The 18,595-nt window shown below is 32.3% G+C and overlaps 1 protein-coding gene and 1 long non-coding RNA gene across 3 annotated transcripts; both read left to right on the forward strand.

The window, feature by feature from the left end:
- Window positions 1-3,668: 3,668 nt before the first annotated feature.
- Window positions 3,669-6,083, forward strand: WRKY11 (WRKY DNA-binding protein 11). The gene is made up of 3 exons (XM_016315742.3): window positions 3,669-4,626; window positions 5,511-5,636; window positions 5,727-6,083. Exons 1-3 carry the CDS (start codon window positions 3,899-3,901, stop codon window positions 5,905-5,907), a joined length of 1,035 nt encoding a protein of 344 aa, XP_016171228.1. The 5' UTR covers window positions 3,669-3,898; the 3' UTR covers window positions 5,908-6,083.
- A 4,532-nt stretch (window positions 6,084-10,615) lies between these two features.
- LOC148549922 (uncharacterized) lies at window positions 10,616-13,741 on the forward strand. 2 transcript variants are annotated; one of them, XR_015896763.1, is made up of 4 exons: window positions 10,616-11,443; window positions 11,541-11,595; window positions 11,677-11,799; window positions 12,555-13,741. It is a non-coding gene; the product is annotated as an uncharacterized LOC148549922 (long non-coding RNA). The 2 variants fall into 2 exon arrangements; XR_015896762.1 differs by having other exon boundaries at window positions 11,695-11,799.
- Window positions 13,742-18,595: the final 4,854 nt, after the last annotated feature.

The following is an 18,595-nucleotide window of genomic DNA, read 5'->3' on the forward strand; positions in this document are numbered from 1 at the left end:
TAACTACACGATTTGCATAGACAGTTTGATAACATTTAATGTTAGATGGAGATTACATGATCTTAATATAGTAGCCGTGGAAAATTCAAATCCTCTTTAGAGATTATGAACACACTGTTGTTTGGTGGAGTGGTACTTTTACTACTAAAAAATATATGTAAAGTAAACAAAGATTAAAAACCCGTTTGAAAAAGAGTAAAAGCTATTTTTTTTATTTTTAGATTATAAAATTTATATTACGGGTGTTTGGTATGATTTTTGATAAATACTTTTTAATTTTTTAAAAAATTAATTGAGAATTTTTGAAAAATAAAAAAATATTATTTTTTTTCTTTTTAAAAATTATTTTATCATTTTCATTAATAAAAATTAATTTTAAAATAAAAGAGATCATTGTGCTACTTTTAATTTTGGTTTTGTTAAAAATATTTTTTTTCGTTTCTACTAGAAATATTGGCCCTTCACTACTATTTTTACGTAATGTTTCATATGCTTGAAGTATTGTCCTTCCACTACCATTCTTTTCGCGTAATGTTTTATCTACTAGAAAGTACTGTTCCTCCACCACTATTTCTATACAGTGTTTCATCTTTCATCTGAACCACTTGCTGCATATGTTTCTTTAATTTCTTGGATTTTTTTATTATTCTACCACTCTATTTTTATTATATGATATAAAATATTAGTAATTAAATTATGTAAAATCAACATTCAATATTAAAATTATCATGGTTATTTTAATATCCATTCTCTTTGTATAAAAAAATTGTATTTTTTGAGTCATTTATTCAAATGGTACAACTTTAAAATAAATATAACTAAAATTCCAAACACAAAATAACTTATTTATAAGCTATTAGTAATAAAAGTCTTATATTTTAAGCTCTTTTTTCATAAGAATTTATTTAAAAAGTTTATCCAAACTAGGTCTAAATTTGTAGTTTTATAATTTAATATAGGTTTAATTATTCTATTGATTTTTATAATTTTATAAATTTTAATTAGATCTTTATATTTTTTTAATTGAATCTTTATAATACTTTTAATTTTATAATTAAATCTTTTTTAGTATAAAAAATATTATAATTAAATATTAACTGAATATTTTTTCACAAATTAAAAATATCTATACATAAGAACTTAACTAGATCTTTGACCATATATTTTTTTTAAAAAAATATTCCATTAATTTTAACTTTTCTAACCGAACCTAATTACAAAATTAAAAATAATGTAAAAACCTAATTGATAAAAAAAATATAAAAACTTAAATACAAATTTATTAAAACTAGAACCAATAAAATAATTAAATTTTTAATATATCATTATCTTTTATAAAACAAAATTGCTGATACTTGGTCTTTTAAAAAAAAATTATTATAAAATTTTAGTCTGTTAAATGTTATAAGATTTGATTTGAAATTAATTTCAACATTATTAAGAGATACATTTAAGAAAACGAAATTAATACCGTAAATAAAGAAAGGTTCAATTAACAAATAATGAGAGACTACACGTTATACATAATGCAATCTTTTTTCACAAGATTAATGTGCATATATTTAGTTTTTTTTTTTTTTAATAAAGCACTTTAACGTACATATATTTAATTTTCTTTAAAAATAAGTAATATATAGATTAAAAAGTTATAAATTTATTCCTTTTAGTCATGATTGAAATTATTAATTAATTTAATTATTCTAGAAGCCTTAGGAGTTACCCATTTTCAACGTTAAGCATTGTGTTGTCTCACACACACCTCACACCATGCAACACCCCTCTAGGCCCTCCTCATAACCTGTCATTTAAAGTTATCTATTATTTCAACATTAAATTCCAATTAATATTAATATTACCAAAATTAATATTGCATGATTTTTTATCTATAATTTTAAAAGTTCCATACATTTTTATTTCAATATATTTGAATATATATAGGTTTTTTATTTTTTTTTGAAAATAGATGTGTCATTTATACTTATTTATATAAAATCGAAACGTAAATTTATATTTGTGAATTTGAGATTTTTTATAATGTAAAAAGTAAGTTAAAGAAAATATTAATTTGTTAATATCTAATTAACTCATATATAATACGATGGCTATCTCACATTTTCTTAAGGTTCACTTTAATCTTTGTAAGTATATGCATAAGCCATTTTATTAGTTCTATAAATTTTGATAATTAATATAATTTTCATATGTAATAAATACGTGTAAAATATGTATTTATCAATGTAATATTGTAATGATAGAAAACTCATTTATGAATTTAACATTACTTTGAAATTTATAAAATATAAGAACTAAGAAAATTAAAAAGAGAATGAAAGAAAAAAAATGAGAGAAAAAAAAGTGAAAATATATGCTGCTAAACTCATATATGGATTAATGTCACCAAAAAAATTATATGGATTAATATATTATTTTTCTATTTCCTTTTATCTGTCATTTTTTTAACAGCATCATTATTAAGAATCTTGAAAGCTAGAGTAATTAAAGATAATATTACTAAAACATTTTAAATTTATAAGAGAACAATTTTAAAAATTTTAATAGATTAACATACAGTGTAATTTATAGTAGAAAAAGTATAGATAGACAATAAAAATATTAAATAATGTGAATAATAGATATATCAGATGTTCAATTCTCTAGGTGTGCGAATTGTTATTCTAATATTAAGATTTAGATTAGTAATTTAGGGGTGTAGTAATATATTTTTATTTTATTGGACTAATTTTAAAACCTATTGTTCACATTGTTTACAAAAATCATTATCTACCTAACAAATTCTATATTACACGCAAAAAATTGACCACTAACCAATAATATATATGGGTGAAAAATGGAGTAATCTCATGTTCAAATTTATATTCAACTTAGATTCATATTTATAACCAAAATTTATATGAAATATTGTCAGACTTAATTCATATTATTTATAATTAATTTCATAAATTATAGAATCAAATTGCTATAATTGTATTCATAATCAATACGAATAAAAGTATACAAAAATACCGATTGCTGGTTTTTTATTCATCATTAAACTATGAGTCTATGATTATACTACCGTAAAAAAATTTTAATCAGTCTGCTATAAAATATTTGATTATTCACCTGTAGAATGTTTAATTATTTTAGTAATGGATCACTTTATTAGAAAAACATACCAACTAACATATATTTTTATACATAAATATATAATAATTAATTTAAAAAAATTAAAGTGTTCATACTTCATAGACATAGACATTTTTTGTTAATTTTATAAATTATGGGTATAATTGATATCTCAATACTAATTTTTTAAAAAAAAAAATATTATAAAATAAAACTAAATTAAAGAAAGATAACAGAATACTAAATAAAATTATAAAGTAGTATTATTCTCAAATTGATAAATTATTCTTCATTCATATATTATTGAACCATATGAGAGACAATACTTTAAATAAGAAAATAATTAATATTAATTTAAATACAAAATAAATAAAAATATTAATCCTCTAACATTTTTCAATATTATTTCCAAACTATTCTGATAATGAACTTTTATGATTATAAAAAAAAAAATAATAATAATAGAGGACAATTTAAAAAATGACAATATCAAATTTAAAAATGACAGCATCTATACAAAGATATTTCCCTCTTAAAAAATTGACCCAAACCCAAACCAAGAACAACTCAACACTCACTTTCTCTCTCTTCTTACCAATTCAACCAGTAACCCCCTCAACTACGGTATATAATACGCCATCCCCACCGCATTCCCTTACTCTTTTCTTTTCCTCTTCCCAAAAACACAAACCCACCATTTTGACTCTTGGTTCTTTCTTTCTATTTCTTTTTACCATTTTGTCCCTAGTTTCATCTTCACTGGTAAAGAAGAATGGCAGTGGAGTTAATGGGATTCCCAAAAATGGACGACCCAAATAACAAAGCCATACAAGAAGCAGCATCCGAGGGCATAAAGGGAATGGAGCACCTCGTTCGCCTTCTTTCAAACCCTTCGCAAAACGACACCACTGACCTCACAAACGTCACCGTTTCCAAGTTCCGCAAACTCATCTCCTTACTTAACCGCACCGGCCGCGCCCGCTTCCGCCGTGCACCAATTTCAAATTCCTCAGACACTTTATCCTTCTCTCCGGCGACCTTCACTCCTCCCCCGCCGCCGCCGCACTCGCAGCCACAGCCACAGCCACAGCTACAGCCACAGCCGCTTGCGGTTGCTCCGGTCACCGTACACCACCCTTCTCCTCTTCTTCCGCCGCAGACTCTCACTCTTGACTTCACCAAACCTAACAACAGCTTCCTCACCAACGTATCCAACAACGCCGGAGCCAAATCCATGGAGCTGGAGTTCTCGAAGGACACGACGACGTTTAGCGTCTCGTCGAACTCGTCGTTTATGTCCTCCGCCATCACCGGCGACGGCAGCGTCTCCAACGGCAAGCTCGGAACCTCGATCTTTCTCAACCCTGCCGGGAAATTGCCTCTCTCGTCGTCGGCGCCGGCTCCGGCTCCGGTCAAGAAAAGGTGTCACGACCACCACTCCGACGATGTATCCGGCAAGGTCTCCGGTTCTTCCAGCAAGTGCCACTGCATCAAGCGAAGGTAACAGCCGCGATGCAGCGTATAATTTCTTTTATTTATTTATTTTTTTATGATTATTATTATTATTTCCAATTTTTTTACCGTTTCGGTTACGGTTACGAGTACGAGTTTGAGTTGAGAAAGTGATGATTATGACTCGGTTGGTGTGACTCGGTGCGAAACGACGAGTTAGAATTAATTTCAAGAAGTCAACGATTTCGGTAGTGGTGCAGTTAAAGGAAGTAGCACTAGTATTAAATTTTGTGACAGTGGCACGCGTGATGAGAGTGACAAGATAGGGTTCTTGTCATGTACCGCGTTTGTCAATTGCCGATTTTTGAGAAACGCTGTCCCCTAACAAGACAAAGAAAACGGAACCTCAACCAAACACAGCCCTGATTCTACTTTGTCGTTACTACCCGTTAACCCTCGTAGACTTTATCTTTTTTATTATTTCTCTCTTTTGGACTCTTTGACCATGCCCCCATTTCGTTTTATCAAACTCTAGCGCATTATCACAACAGATTATTTTTGTGTTAGTATACAATAATTTTTTCTTTAAGGATTCCTTTAACTTAGAGTTGTCTTATTCTTGAAGACTACGGTATTTATGGACATAAAAATATTATATTTTTTTAAAATAAATTTAAAAGAAATGTCGGCAATTGAATTAAGAATGTGAGAGAATATGTTAAGAAGTGTATAGATTAAATTTCTATTGCGCTAGATATAATTCAAATGGTATAGCGTCTTCGTATTCATTTAAGAGATTGTGGCATCAAGTTTTTCTATCTCTGATATAAAAAAAAGATTAAATTTCTATTTGTATTATATTATAAGCGTATATATTTAACTAAAAAATTTCATATGTTTTGCTAACGAAATTATTTGATTTGTTTTTTCAGGAAAAATAGGGTTAAGAAGACGATAAGAGTGCCGGCAATTAGTTCAAAGATAGCTGATATTCCGGCGGACGAGTACTCATGGAGGAAGTACGGTCAGAAACCGATCAAAGGGTCGCCGTACCCAAGGTGAGTATCATGAATCATTTGAGACCGTTGATTGAGTTGACTTTTGTCAAAGGGTGAGTAACTGACATTGATTCAATTTTTGTGGGTCAGGGGTTATTATAAGTGCAGTACTGTGAGAGGGTGTCCGGCGAGGAAACACGTGGAGCGCGCACCAGATGATCCATCTATGCTGATCGTGACGTACGAAGGGGAGCACCGTCACTCCATTCAGACCGCGATGCAGGATAACATTTCTTCTGCGGGAGTGGGTTTGGTATTCGGGTCAACGTAAGGTTCGATTATTAGAAAAAGAAAAAGAAAAAAGACTAGGTGATAGTGGTGAGGCTTCTTTTTGTTAGAAAAAAAAGAGAAAGAATCTCAATTGTGGCGGGGTTTGAATGTAAATTTCTTCTGACTGGAATGATTATTATAAGATTATAAAATTATTATTATAAGGTGGTGGTGGAAGAATGGAATCTTTAGCTTCTCCCACTAAAAAGTCTTACCTATTACTTTATGATGGAGGGGGAAAAAATTGAAAGTCTTGGAGGTTAGTAGAAAAGGTTTCTCAATTGTTTTGTGGGGGCTATAAAATATGGTTAAAATCGAGTTGATACTCAATTTGAATCTTAAAATTTGAGGTCAGATTTAAATTAATTTTTAAAATTATAATTAATTTAATTTGGCTGTCAAAATTTATAATAATAATTTATGTTATTTTTGAATTAATTCTGTAAATAGTATGTTAATTTTTTATATAATTTGTTAAGATTTAGGTTTTTTGCTAAGATTTTAAATGATTAAGATCTACTATATTTTTTAAAAATTTAATTGATTTTCCAATATTCTCATAAACAGTGGCAAAACTTAAAAAAAAAATTTGAGGGACCACAAATTTAATATAAAAATTACATAATAATATTTATATTAAAATAAAATTCATAAATATAATTATATTTTAAGTTTGTTATTAATAAGATAATAAATAAATAATTTTATGAATAAAAAATATAAAATAATTTATAATGATATTTTTTGAGTATGGAATGATTTGAAATTTATAATATTTATTAAATATTATTTTTAGTTTAAAGACATTTAATTAAAAAAATCAATAAATATAAAATAATGCTAAATTAAATAAATATAAAATTATCTAATTTAATAAAGATGATAAAAAAATATAACTGCTTAAATTCAAAACATAGATTAAAAGATTAAAACTTCTTAAGTTATAATTTACAAATTTTTTTATCAATTTATAAAAATACAATAATATTAATATTTATTGAATATTTTAATATTTTTGTATAATATAAAAAATTAAATTAAATAAATAATAAAATATAAAATAATATTAAATTAAATAAATAAAAATACATAAATTTTTATAATATTTTTGTGTGTTTTGATTTTGGTTTGAAACAATGAAGTGTTAGAATTTTCCTTTTTTGAAGAGAGGCAATTGCATTTCAGCCCAAATTATTAAAGGTTTAAAAGTAAATATTACAACAAATATAAAAAGTGAAGTTTGAACGAGAATGCTTTAGGTTAAAGTTAAAATACTAATCTAATTGAACTATAATATTTTTTTATAAAAATACTATTAATTATTTTATAAAATATTTGAGTGGTCATGGTCTCTCATAGGGATGGCAAAATTCTCCGAGACGCGGGGATCCTTGCGGGGACTGCCCCGAATGGGGATCCGATTGTGGGGAATTTTCCCCGCGGGGATGGGGATGGGGGACAAAATTCCCCCGAAGCAGGCGCGGGGACCCGAGCGGGGATCCCCGCCCCGTCCCCGCTATTCCCCGAAATTTATGAATTCCTTGAATTATCCTTAATAGTTTATTTCTCATATATGTTTTTTAGAGATTTCTCATACACACATATATATAGAAACCCAAAACTCCTAATCTTTATTTGCATAACCCTTCTTCAATTCAGAGATTCCTAAGGCAGTTCATACTTTATCCAACCTCTCTGTAGCCACCCCCTCGTCACCCTTCTCACCGCATCATCACACCTCACCGTGCCATCACCCTTACCGCGTCGTAATTTTTTTTGCGGCATTCCTTTTCGTAACTCTACCGTCGTGTCCATTCTCCTCTCTGTTGCCGCGTCTCCCACCTCGTCTACTACTTTATCCTTTGGCTCGTCGTTGCGTCCCCATTACGTTATTTCGAAAGAAGTCACCATCGTGTCATTTAGACTTTTTGTATAAAATCTTGCAGTTTTTGTATAATATAGATACTTGCAGCTCTATTCATATGGAAATTAATAATTAGTTATAACTATTATGTACATGGGGAATGGGGTCCCCGCGGGGAATGAGGCCCCGTGGGAAATGGGGATGGGGAGCAATATTCCCCCACGGCAGGGAATGGGGCGGGGATGGGGAGCAAATCTGAGGGCGGGGATAGGGAGCAGGGAGGCATCCCCCGCCCCCGCCCTGCCCCATTGACATCCCTAGTCTCTCATTCTCTGTTATAAATTCTCTCACAGCTCATGAAGGTAATAATAACAAATTTGAAAATTTTATAGTTCTAGAAGTAACAATTAAACTTTTGGAGCTCTAATAATAAATCTTGATTACATATAATTTGGGTGAATAATTTAAATCACAAGTTAATATATTAAAGGTTAAAGTATTAAATTAGTCTCTTACCTTTGGGTGTAATCCTATTTTGGTCCTTAAGATTTAAAGTATCGTATTTAAATCTAAAAAATTTTTATTTAGTTTCAATGTAGTTTTATAGTGAGGTCAAAGTTAAATAATTAACAAAAAATCTCCTACATGATAGTAATACAAAAACAAAATTGATAATTTAGAGAACAAATACAAGTTTTAGAGGCACAAAATCAACCGTGGATACATCAATATATTTATTTATTATTTTTCTTACAATTTAAATGAAATATTTTCTATAGAACTAAGGAGAATAATAAATAAATATATTGATGCATCCACAATTGATTTTGTGCCTTTGGAGCTTGTACTTATTCTTTAAATTATCGACCTTATTTTTGTACTGCTATCATGTAGAACATTCCATTAATTATTTAATTTTGACCTCACGGTGGGACTAGTTAAAATTAAATGAAACTTTTTTTATTTAAATATGACACTTTAAACTTTAAAGACCAAAATAAAATTACACTTAATCGCAAGGAACCAATTTAAAATTTTACCGTATATTAAATCAACACGTCGTCAATAGAGATTAGTTCAAAAGTTAATGTAAGTTATAATTATAAAAATTTTGGGATTTAATTTAAATTTATTAAAATTTTAAAGATCAAATTGACTTCAACTTTAAATTTTAAGAGCCAAATTGAATATAATTCGATTAAGGCCTAAGGGCTTCGGTCTAAATGGATTTAGAAATGGAAATAGCATCTCAACTCTTTCCAAAAGCATATTTAGTTAATTAATTGTGTGACATATGGCATAAGAACTTTATTTTCAGAAATGGTTTTTGTTTAACAGATTGTTTTACAAAATGTTTTTGTTATAGAGTCTTACTTTAATACTATATTAGGTTTTGATCAATTTGATTTTAACTGTCCTGGTTTTGAATTATAAAATTAAGTGTTGGTAAAATTTTAGAATAAAGTTTTAAGGAAACTAATTAAGCAAATTAAGCATTTTTCTGAAAATTCTGATGGACACCTGATTTCTCAAGAGTGTGTTTCTTTACATAAAAATTAATTACCATAATGTATTGGTTTTGCAGGTTTTTAAATTTATTACAAATTGGTTCATCTTTGAAATTAGTTTTTTCCACTTCAAGGACAAATTATTGTTAGAACATTTTGAATTTTATGGAAATGAATTCTCTCAATTTTTGTATGTACTTGTACTTTTCATTTGTGTTTGATAAATAAATAACAAAAACTATATATTTATACTTATAATTTTTAAAAGATAAAAGCGTTTTTTAAAAAGCAAAACCTAAAATACTTTCATATTCTGATAATCTATATTTTCCCAATGACATTAATTATATAATGAAATTTTAAAGGTGAATTATATGGTAAAGATGTAAGTTTACAAATTTTTTTTTATGAGATGAAAAAGAGATTGAAAAAAGTAGGACCTACACTTTGAATAATAGTAAAATAATAAAAAATAACTATAAAAAATTTATTTTTTCTCTCTATACCACTTTAATCTGTATAATAGAGTGTCCCAACTTTAAAATCTCCTTGCGAAAATCTCTATGGCCTTTTCAAAACCAGGTATTTGGTTCATTTTCCAAACTGGTTGACAATTCTTTCTTCACAATTCATGAGTGACGAGATATTATTCCACAAACATTATTAATAAAAATAAAGATGACCAAAACGTGTATGTTATTCAACCTTATATTTCTTGACTTTTAAGCGTGTTTAATTTTCTAAACGTGAGTAAGGTCAAAATATCCCTATTATTCTTTATATTTGCAGCATATTCACGAATATTAAAACCACCATAACAACCAATACCTTATTACGAAAGTTTGAAAACCACTCATCCATTCAGTAGATTTATGATATTAAACTTGATTCAATTATTGTCCTTGCTTATGGACATTTCTTCCACGGCCAATATTTTATAAAAAATACTATTTGAACATTAAAATTAATTACTAAAATTAATTATTATATATTTATGTAAAAATATATATATATGTGTAATTTATTTTATTTTTAATGTATATTTTATTGTTATGCCTGATTTTAGTATATTAACGTCAAAAATGTGTTTAAGCGAATTTGTTTATCAATGAATTGGAAGACTTAGAAAGTCAATCGTTAATTAAATAATATAGATATATTTCGTTTTTTGCAAAACTTACTTTGCGGACGTACTTTCTGATTGATTTTGTTGTCTGTGTTTCTTTTTGTTTTTAACAAAAAAATAGGCTTTATTTTAGTGATAGAAAATAAATAATAGTGGCCTCCAATTAGACAACACACTACAATAAGTCAAGAAAAAAAGATGTTTTTTTCAAATAGCGATTACAATCGAAAAGAAGAGAAGAGTAAAGCTTAAAGGAAAGAAAAATGTGAGTCTACAATGTTCATGACTTTCGTCGTCGGAGAGCCCGCCTGAGCCAGCATTTTCTCAGATAAGAGTCATTTACCTTTGAAGATGAAGAGGTTCCACAGAAGCCATAGTTTCTGTAAGGTGAAAGCAAAACTGATAATCTATGTTTTATTGTTTACAAAGCTTTTGAGTCTTAATGTTATCTGTGTTTTTTTGTAAAACCGGTCAAATCGTAATTAATTAAATAATAAATTAAATAGGAGTGAATATGGTTAGAAAATCTAACAATCGAAATTTGATAATTTAAATATGATATTTGAATTTAGTGAATTTTTTTGAGTTGGAAAACATAATTTTTTGCGTAAAAATGTACACTGAAATCTTGATCGGCAGTACCGGCTGAGATCTGTCTGGTACTGCAGTTGAAAAAATTAATTATCAGTGAATAAAGCCAAGAAATTAGGAGTTATAATTATGGAAGATAGAAATATTTAAAATACGATTTAAAGCTCTAATCTTAAAGGTTTTGGCCCAAAATTGGGCCAACGAAAAAAAATAAGTGAACTGGGGCCAAATGAACCCAAGACCCAACATATATAAACATTAATTATAAGCATTTCAGCTCATTTACCCTAAAGAAAGAGAGTAGGGGTGGCTAGAGAGAAGAGAGGAAGGAAACCTAGCCTTCCAAACTTCAAATCACCATAACTTTCTCTCCGGAACTCTGATTGACAAGCCGTTTGCGGCCACGCGTCACTCTTCTCCTCATCTTCGAGTCTATCTAAGTTTTGTGGTGAGTATTTAACTCTCCTCTGTTCAGTTTTGATTTTTCTCTTATATTTCGAATTTGGTTTGGGTTTTGAGGAAATCTTGTGATTTTGGTTGTTTAGGAGTGCTCTAGTATGAGCCATTGGTGAGTTCCATCATCCAATTTCGTGGGTTAAGGTAAGAAACCCTCAAACTGTTATGATTTATTATTTTCATGAACCCTAGGTTAATGCATATATGTGAAATTGGTTATGTTAGTGTATTTGGTGATTTTAGTGCACAATTGGGAGGTTGGTGTTGCTTGTGGAGCCTTGGTGAGACTTGGAGCTAAGGGTTGGTGGAGACTCTTAAGAAGAAGCTTAATTATTTTGACTACAAGAGGTACGATTTAAGTTTCATTTAAGTACCGTGTGGTGTGATGAGAATTCCTAGACTAGATGCCCCTAGGATTAAGTTTAGATTGTGCAAATGGTTGGTACTAATATGTATAGTTGTTATATAATGAAAATTGATGATTGAGTTGAGGATTGTGTGAATTTGTATGTTTGGTGTGTTGAGAATTTGATAAATTAAATAATGAATATTGGTTTGTGGAATATGCTTTTAAATCGTGAATTTGGGCCGGAGGTCGAAAAGAGGTAAAGGAGGTAAGTTGATATGTGTGTTGTGTGATGATATAAGAGATTGGATGGATTTTAGTTATTGAATATGTGAATAATTGGTTTGGTTATTGAATAATAAGGTTTGAGGAAATAAGGTGTGGAATTTGATAGTTTTGGATGAAATTATGTAGAGGAGGTAGGTTTGTTTTGGTTGAGTGTAATCATGTGAATGTGGTTGGGTTGTGGTCATTTGGATGAGCGGAAATGAATTTGGCTTGTGAATATTAGAAAAATTGGTGATTTCTAGTTTTGGGATAAAAACTGATTTTTGACCAACTTTGACGGACCGTAACTCAGTCTAAGGGGTTCGGAATTCTTCAAAAAATGAAATTTTATGAAATTTTATTCAAAGATCTTTCCAACGGTTTAGAAATGGTTGAAAAAGGAATTTTGTAGAAGAAGTTATGTATGGTGGAAGTTTGAGGTTTAAAAATGAAATTTTTCAGCTTTTTAACTTAGTAAATTTTTTTGCAGAACGCACACCCACGCGTATGCGTGACCGACGCGCACCCGTCATTTTCAAATATTTGCTACCCACGCGTGCGCCTGGCCCACGCGTATGCGTCGATGGGCTAAATCAGTTGCCCAGCCAAAATTTCCAAGAATTGTGCTGGTTTTGTGCCCGCACCCACGCGTACGCGCGGGCGTCACTTGGAATGATTATCTAAGATACGAGTTTCTCTAGATGAAAGCAGTGACTAGCCACTACGTGCTCCAAGTTGAGACTCGATACTCTGCTAACTCTATGTCGTAAGTGTGGCCGGACACTGTGAAAGTTCCGGATGAGCTCACCCCCGTAGATAAACACCAATGTGGGTGTTGTGTATATAAACACTAGTGTGGGTGTTGTATGATTATGATTATGATTGAGAATAACTCGAGTTGGGGATGCACGACAGAGGGACAGTCCAATGGTTAGCTACCAGGACTTGTCGGGTTGGCTATACAATCGACAGATGATATCATCAGCCATAGGGCAGGCATTCATCATTTGCATATGTTTGAATTGTTTGGCTTGTTTTGGACTGCTATATCAGATATGCTATGTTACCTGATTATGTGCTACTTGTTCTACTTGTGCTTTAATTGTGTATTAGTTGCCAGTATTGCTTGTGTTTGTACAACTGAGAGGTCCCTCATGCTGGTGTCGGTGGACGCTGTGGGCAGTTCTTGATGAGATGAATTAATGATGTGATTGAATAATGATGATGATTGTTGAATGAGATAATTTGAGCTCTCTGGGTAGATGCAGTGAAGTGAATTCATTTGCTCCTGGTGAGGATATGATGTATTGATAAAGAATTGTTGAGACAGAATAACTGGTGATGGTTTTGTTTATGACTCTGATTCTGATTCGTTGGAGAGTTAGAGAGAGTTGAGAAGCATGAGGAAGAGGAATTAGACTTAGCAATCCCTTATGACAGTTGCCTATTTATGGATTAGCGAGAACATAGGATGAATATTTGGTGAAAGGAAGATTAGGATGCTTAGTGAGTTTTTATTACAATGCATTGTAATTATTTGGCACTTTTACCGTACTGGAAACCCATGGGTCGGGGGTTCTCATTCCGTATATATCTCTCGTTTTTCAGATATAGGTGCAGGTGCTAAGAGGTGAGCCGTGGTTCATCTGAGCGGCGGCGAAGATCTTTATATTCTCTATTTTATATTTGCTTAGAATCTCTCCACCTTTATTTTGAAAAGCTTATATTATGTATTGAACTCTTTTAAACTTGCCTATAGAGGCTTTCATGTTTGAAATGGGAGAGATTAGGAGTTTCTGTTGTCAACTACCGTTATACTGTACCCTAGCAGGCCTAAACTTCGCGGGTCGCGACTAGTGGCTATTTACTTATGTTAAATATCTATATAATGTCTTTCTCTTACTCTCCTTTAAGCCTTTATCTGTATATCGCTTTCGGCTTCACGCCTTATCTCTTAGTTGACGATACGTGAGTGATACGGCTTTGCGATTTTATTTTTACTCCTTTCAGACTTCTCGATTAATACTCTTTTCAATTATACTTATATTATATATTAAAAATCCACCTGAGAGTCATACCACTGTAATATCATTGACTTATGACTCGAGCATAAGAATTTGAATATTAGGGTGTTACATTATGTTATCAGAGCAGTTCGTCCTCGTGAGCCTGAGGGATGGAACTGCTTATGCTTCAATGCATACTCTGAGTCTGTGCCTGTGCTAGTTAGGGTATCTAGTTGATACGTCTAGCATGAAGTTCATGAGTGTACCTTTGGTAATTTGAAGCGCTTAACTTGAGATATTGAGTCTGATCACCTCGATATCGCTTGTCTAGTGTAAACAAGACCCAAATGGTGTCTCATGGACATGAATGAAGTAATCGGGGAGGAATTCCTAAGAACGAACCGGTGATGGAGCGCCGTGATAGGAATCTTGGCAGTGGTATATGTGAGAATGATGTGTTGATTTTGGATTGTTGGGTGAAATACTTAGAGGTGAATGGTTGCTCGAACGATTTGTTTAATTAGGTTTGAGTTGATTGGAATCTGATGATTTAGAGCAGAAGAGGCTTGTAATTGACATTGGAATAGTTGGATTTGAATGGAAATGAAAGTTTGTGAAATTGAACACTTGTGTAGGAATTGAGAAATGACTAATTATCAGAAAACTTATGTTATAGGCCTTTAATAATTAGGATGTGAATTGGAATAACATTGGGTAGATGGCGAATTGTTAAGTGTTGAGGTAGGTAGAGTATGAATTGGGATTGGACTTTGCTGAGTTTGATATTGGTTGGCTTGTGCATGTAGTTATGATAAATGGGATTCATCGGATGCTTAGTATGTAAGGCTATGGCGTTACGCTTAAGGAAGAATAAGAGCAAAGTTGCTGAAGAGTGTACGAAAAAGGTGGCTGCAGAGAAAGAAAGTCATAGGGAGCACAACCAAGGATTCACACCAAGGGGTCGAGAGTTTAAGGCGAGATGATACACACAATACTTTCCCCAAGTACGAAATAACTTTGCAATGAATGAGGAGTCCCAAGGGAACGGTAAGTGTAAACAGACAGCGGCTGCTTCAGATGTTTCGAGCTTTCAGGGATGTGGAAGTCATCACCCAAATAGGCTGTGCCGATTGGGGTTAGGTGTATGCTACAAGTGTGGGAGATCAAGGCATATGTCTTGGAATTGTCCCTACAGAGAAGGCCAGGATGCAACCGAATTCAATTCTCATACCCGAGGTAATTGTAAACTAGTAGTTGAATTTCTAACTTCCTTGCATATCATTAATATGTAATATTCGCTCGTGATGCATGACAAGTGTTGATAATCGTAAAGTCCAAGTCGACGATTAGTCGAGGACTATTAGTTGCTGAGACAGAACAATGTTTAGTTAACTTAGAGGAGTAGCTAGGCTCTTGAAAGTTAAGAATAAGAGTGACACAGCAGAAACGAGTTGAATTATATCTAAGGGATCGGAAGTGTTGAGAGCTGTACGGAGTTATTGTTCGAAACCCAATGACAGTGAACTGCGAGAGAAGAGAATAGAGCAGATTCAACCTTTAGTTGCTCATCGTTTGATGGGTGAGTGAAGACGAGACCAAATCTCTATACGAGAGATTTTTTTTAGACAATCCCCGAGGGAACAATAACAACAATTACCAAGGGATGAGGTATGGAAAGCAACCTTAGAATGGAATAACTGTAGGCGATGTGGAAGCTGCCATCCGGAACTCCATGTCGAGCTGGATTGGGACTTTGCTATTGTTGTAGAGGAGCTGGACACATGTCCTGGAACCGTCTTGAGCAGGTCAACTGGAATACTGCCAATGGCTAACAACAAGGTCGTGTGTTCACTACGACGACGGGGGATACCGCTAGATCCGACGGTTTGGGAAGAGATAAGTGAAAGATCGGTAACAATGTGTTAAAAGTACAATTAAGTTGGTATTTGGTTTTGGCTATCAGAGATGAAATTTAGTGAATGTCAGTCATGCTAAGTTGTGGTTTAGTACTTGAGGAAATAAGTGATAAGATTAGTACTAGACGAGAAATCAGAGTGGCGCAGCGGAAGCTTGCTAAAGCGTTAGCATAGCATGGTAATAATAAGGAATAGTAGGGTATGATTAGAAATGCTTTATGCTTTGAGTACTTAAAAGGTTAGTGAACTAATGCAGATAATGATTCTAGATAATTGGGATAAATGGTGGCTATGAACTTTGATGGTTCTGAAATGGATGAGAAAATGATCGTTGATGCGTAATTGGATTTAGATGATGAGTGAATGCAAGTCGTCGTGTCTGAGAGATGAGTATTATGATATTTGGTCACAGTGGCCTTGGATTAGATTGAGATTTATAATGATTGGTTTTGAAAGATGAATTTGAAAACCATTAATTTGAGATGCTGATGTTGTACTGAGATTAGTTTGAGGGGACCCGTGACGGGTGGCAAACTCCAGTTTTTAGGGGAGGGGCTGTCGAAATTTTTCCAACAATTTGAAAGAGTGTTGGTTGTGGTTTTGAAAATGATTTTTGATTTGAGTAACTTTAACAAAAGAGATGTGTTTCGAATACTTTTGTAGATTATTAAAGAAAATCGAATTCTTATGATTTTGTTAACTTGTCATTTCAAACTCATTTGATTTCTAAAAACAAAGAGAGTTTTGATTAATTAGTCAAGACTTTAAAACAGAAATTTATATAGAAATTCGAGGGTTTGGAAATAAGAACGTAAGTCTGGAGGTTATGCTTGGAGTTGAACTGTGATTAGTGGTAATTGGCTTGACAGAGAGAGAGAGGATAAAGATGGAGTATGATTAAGGTATGGTGATGATTTTTGGTTGATTATAGTGACGTGAGATGGTGACTATGATTAAGGATGATGGTAATATTATTGATGACATGATTTGAGATTTAATAAGATGTGAGTTGATGAAATGATGAAATTAACGAACGAGGCTATAGGTCGGTGTTGGACGAATGATCGAGACCATCGGAGAGAGAGGAATCAGAGCGCGGCAACGGAAGCGCATAGAGTAAAAAGACCTTGGAACTACTATGCGTTGTAAATGAGGGCAGACTACGCTCACGTACTCGTGGTGGCTGATGAAATTTTCGAGGGCAAAAATTTTTGTTAGGGGGGTAGAATGTAAAACCCGGTCAAATCGTAATTAATTAAATAATAAATTAAATAGGAGTGAATATGGTTAGAAAATCTAACAATCAGAATTTGATAATTTAAATATGATATTTGGATTCAGTGAATTTTTCTGAGTTGGAAAACATAGTTTTCTACGTAAAAACGCGCACTGGAATCTTGACCGGTAGTACCGGCTGAAATCTGTCTGGTATTGCAGCTGAAAAAATTAATTATAAGTGAATAAGGCCAAGAAATTAGGAGTTATAATTAGGGAAGATAGAAATATTTAAAATGCGATTTAAAGCGCTAATCTTAAAGGTTTTGGCCCAAAATTGGGCCAATGAACAAAAATAAGTGAATCGGGCCCAAGTGGGCCCAAGACCCAACATATATAAACATTAGTTATGAGCATTTCAGCTCATTTACCCTAAAGAAAGAGGGTAGGGGCGGCTAGAGAAAAGAGAGGAAGGAAACCTAGCCTTCCAAACTTCAAATCACCATAACTTTCTCTCCGAAACTCCGATTGACGAGCGGTTTGCAGCCACGCGTCGCTCTTCTCTTCCTCTTCGAGTCTATCTAAGTTTTGTAGTGAGTATTTAACTCTTCTCTTCCAAGTTTCGATTTTCCTCTTATATTTTGAATTTAGTTTGGGTTTTGAGGAAATCTTGTGATTTTGGTTGTTTAGGAGTGCTCTAGTATGAGCCGTTGGTGAGTTCCATCAGCCAATTTCATGGGTTAAGGTAAGGAACCCTCTAACCTTTGTGATTTATCATTTTCATGAACCCTAGGTTAATATATATATGTAAAATTGGTTATGTTAGTGTATTTGGTGATTTTGGTGCACAATTGGGAGGTTGGTGTTGCTGGTGGAGCCTTGGTGAGGCTTGGAGCTAAAGGTTGGTGGAGACTCTCAAGAAGAAGCTCAATTATTTTGGCTACAAGAGGTACAGTTTAAGTTTCATTTAAGTATCGTGTGGTGTGATGAGAATTCCTAGGCTAGATGCCCCTAGGATTAAGTTTGGATTGTGAAAATGGTTGGTACTAATATGTATAGTTGTTATGTAATGAAAATTGATGATTGAGTTGAGGATTGTGTGAATTTGTATGTTTGGTATGTTGAGAATTTGATGAATTGAATAATGAATATTGGTTTGTGGAATATGCTTTTAGTAAGGGGAACTTGGGGACGAAGTAAGGGGAGAATTAATGATGAGTTATGATTAATTATGACTGTATGAGTTGTTGAGGGTGATGATGGGAGTGCAGTGTATGCCGTGAGCCAACTGGCTGTATTTGATAATGATTATTGGCTGGTTATAGATTATGCCATGAGCCGGATGGCTATGATAAATATTGATTTATGGCTGGAAATGAGAATATGGCTTTGAA

The sequence above is a fragment of the Arachis ipaensis genome, chromosome B8 (genome assembly GCF_059453495.1).
Source record: "Arachis ipaensis isolate K30076 ecotype BB chromosome B8, ASM5945349v1, whole genome shotgun sequence".
Taxonomy (NCBI): domain Eukaryota; kingdom Viridiplantae; phylum Streptophyta; class Magnoliopsida; order Fabales; family Fabaceae; genus Arachis; species Arachis ipaensis.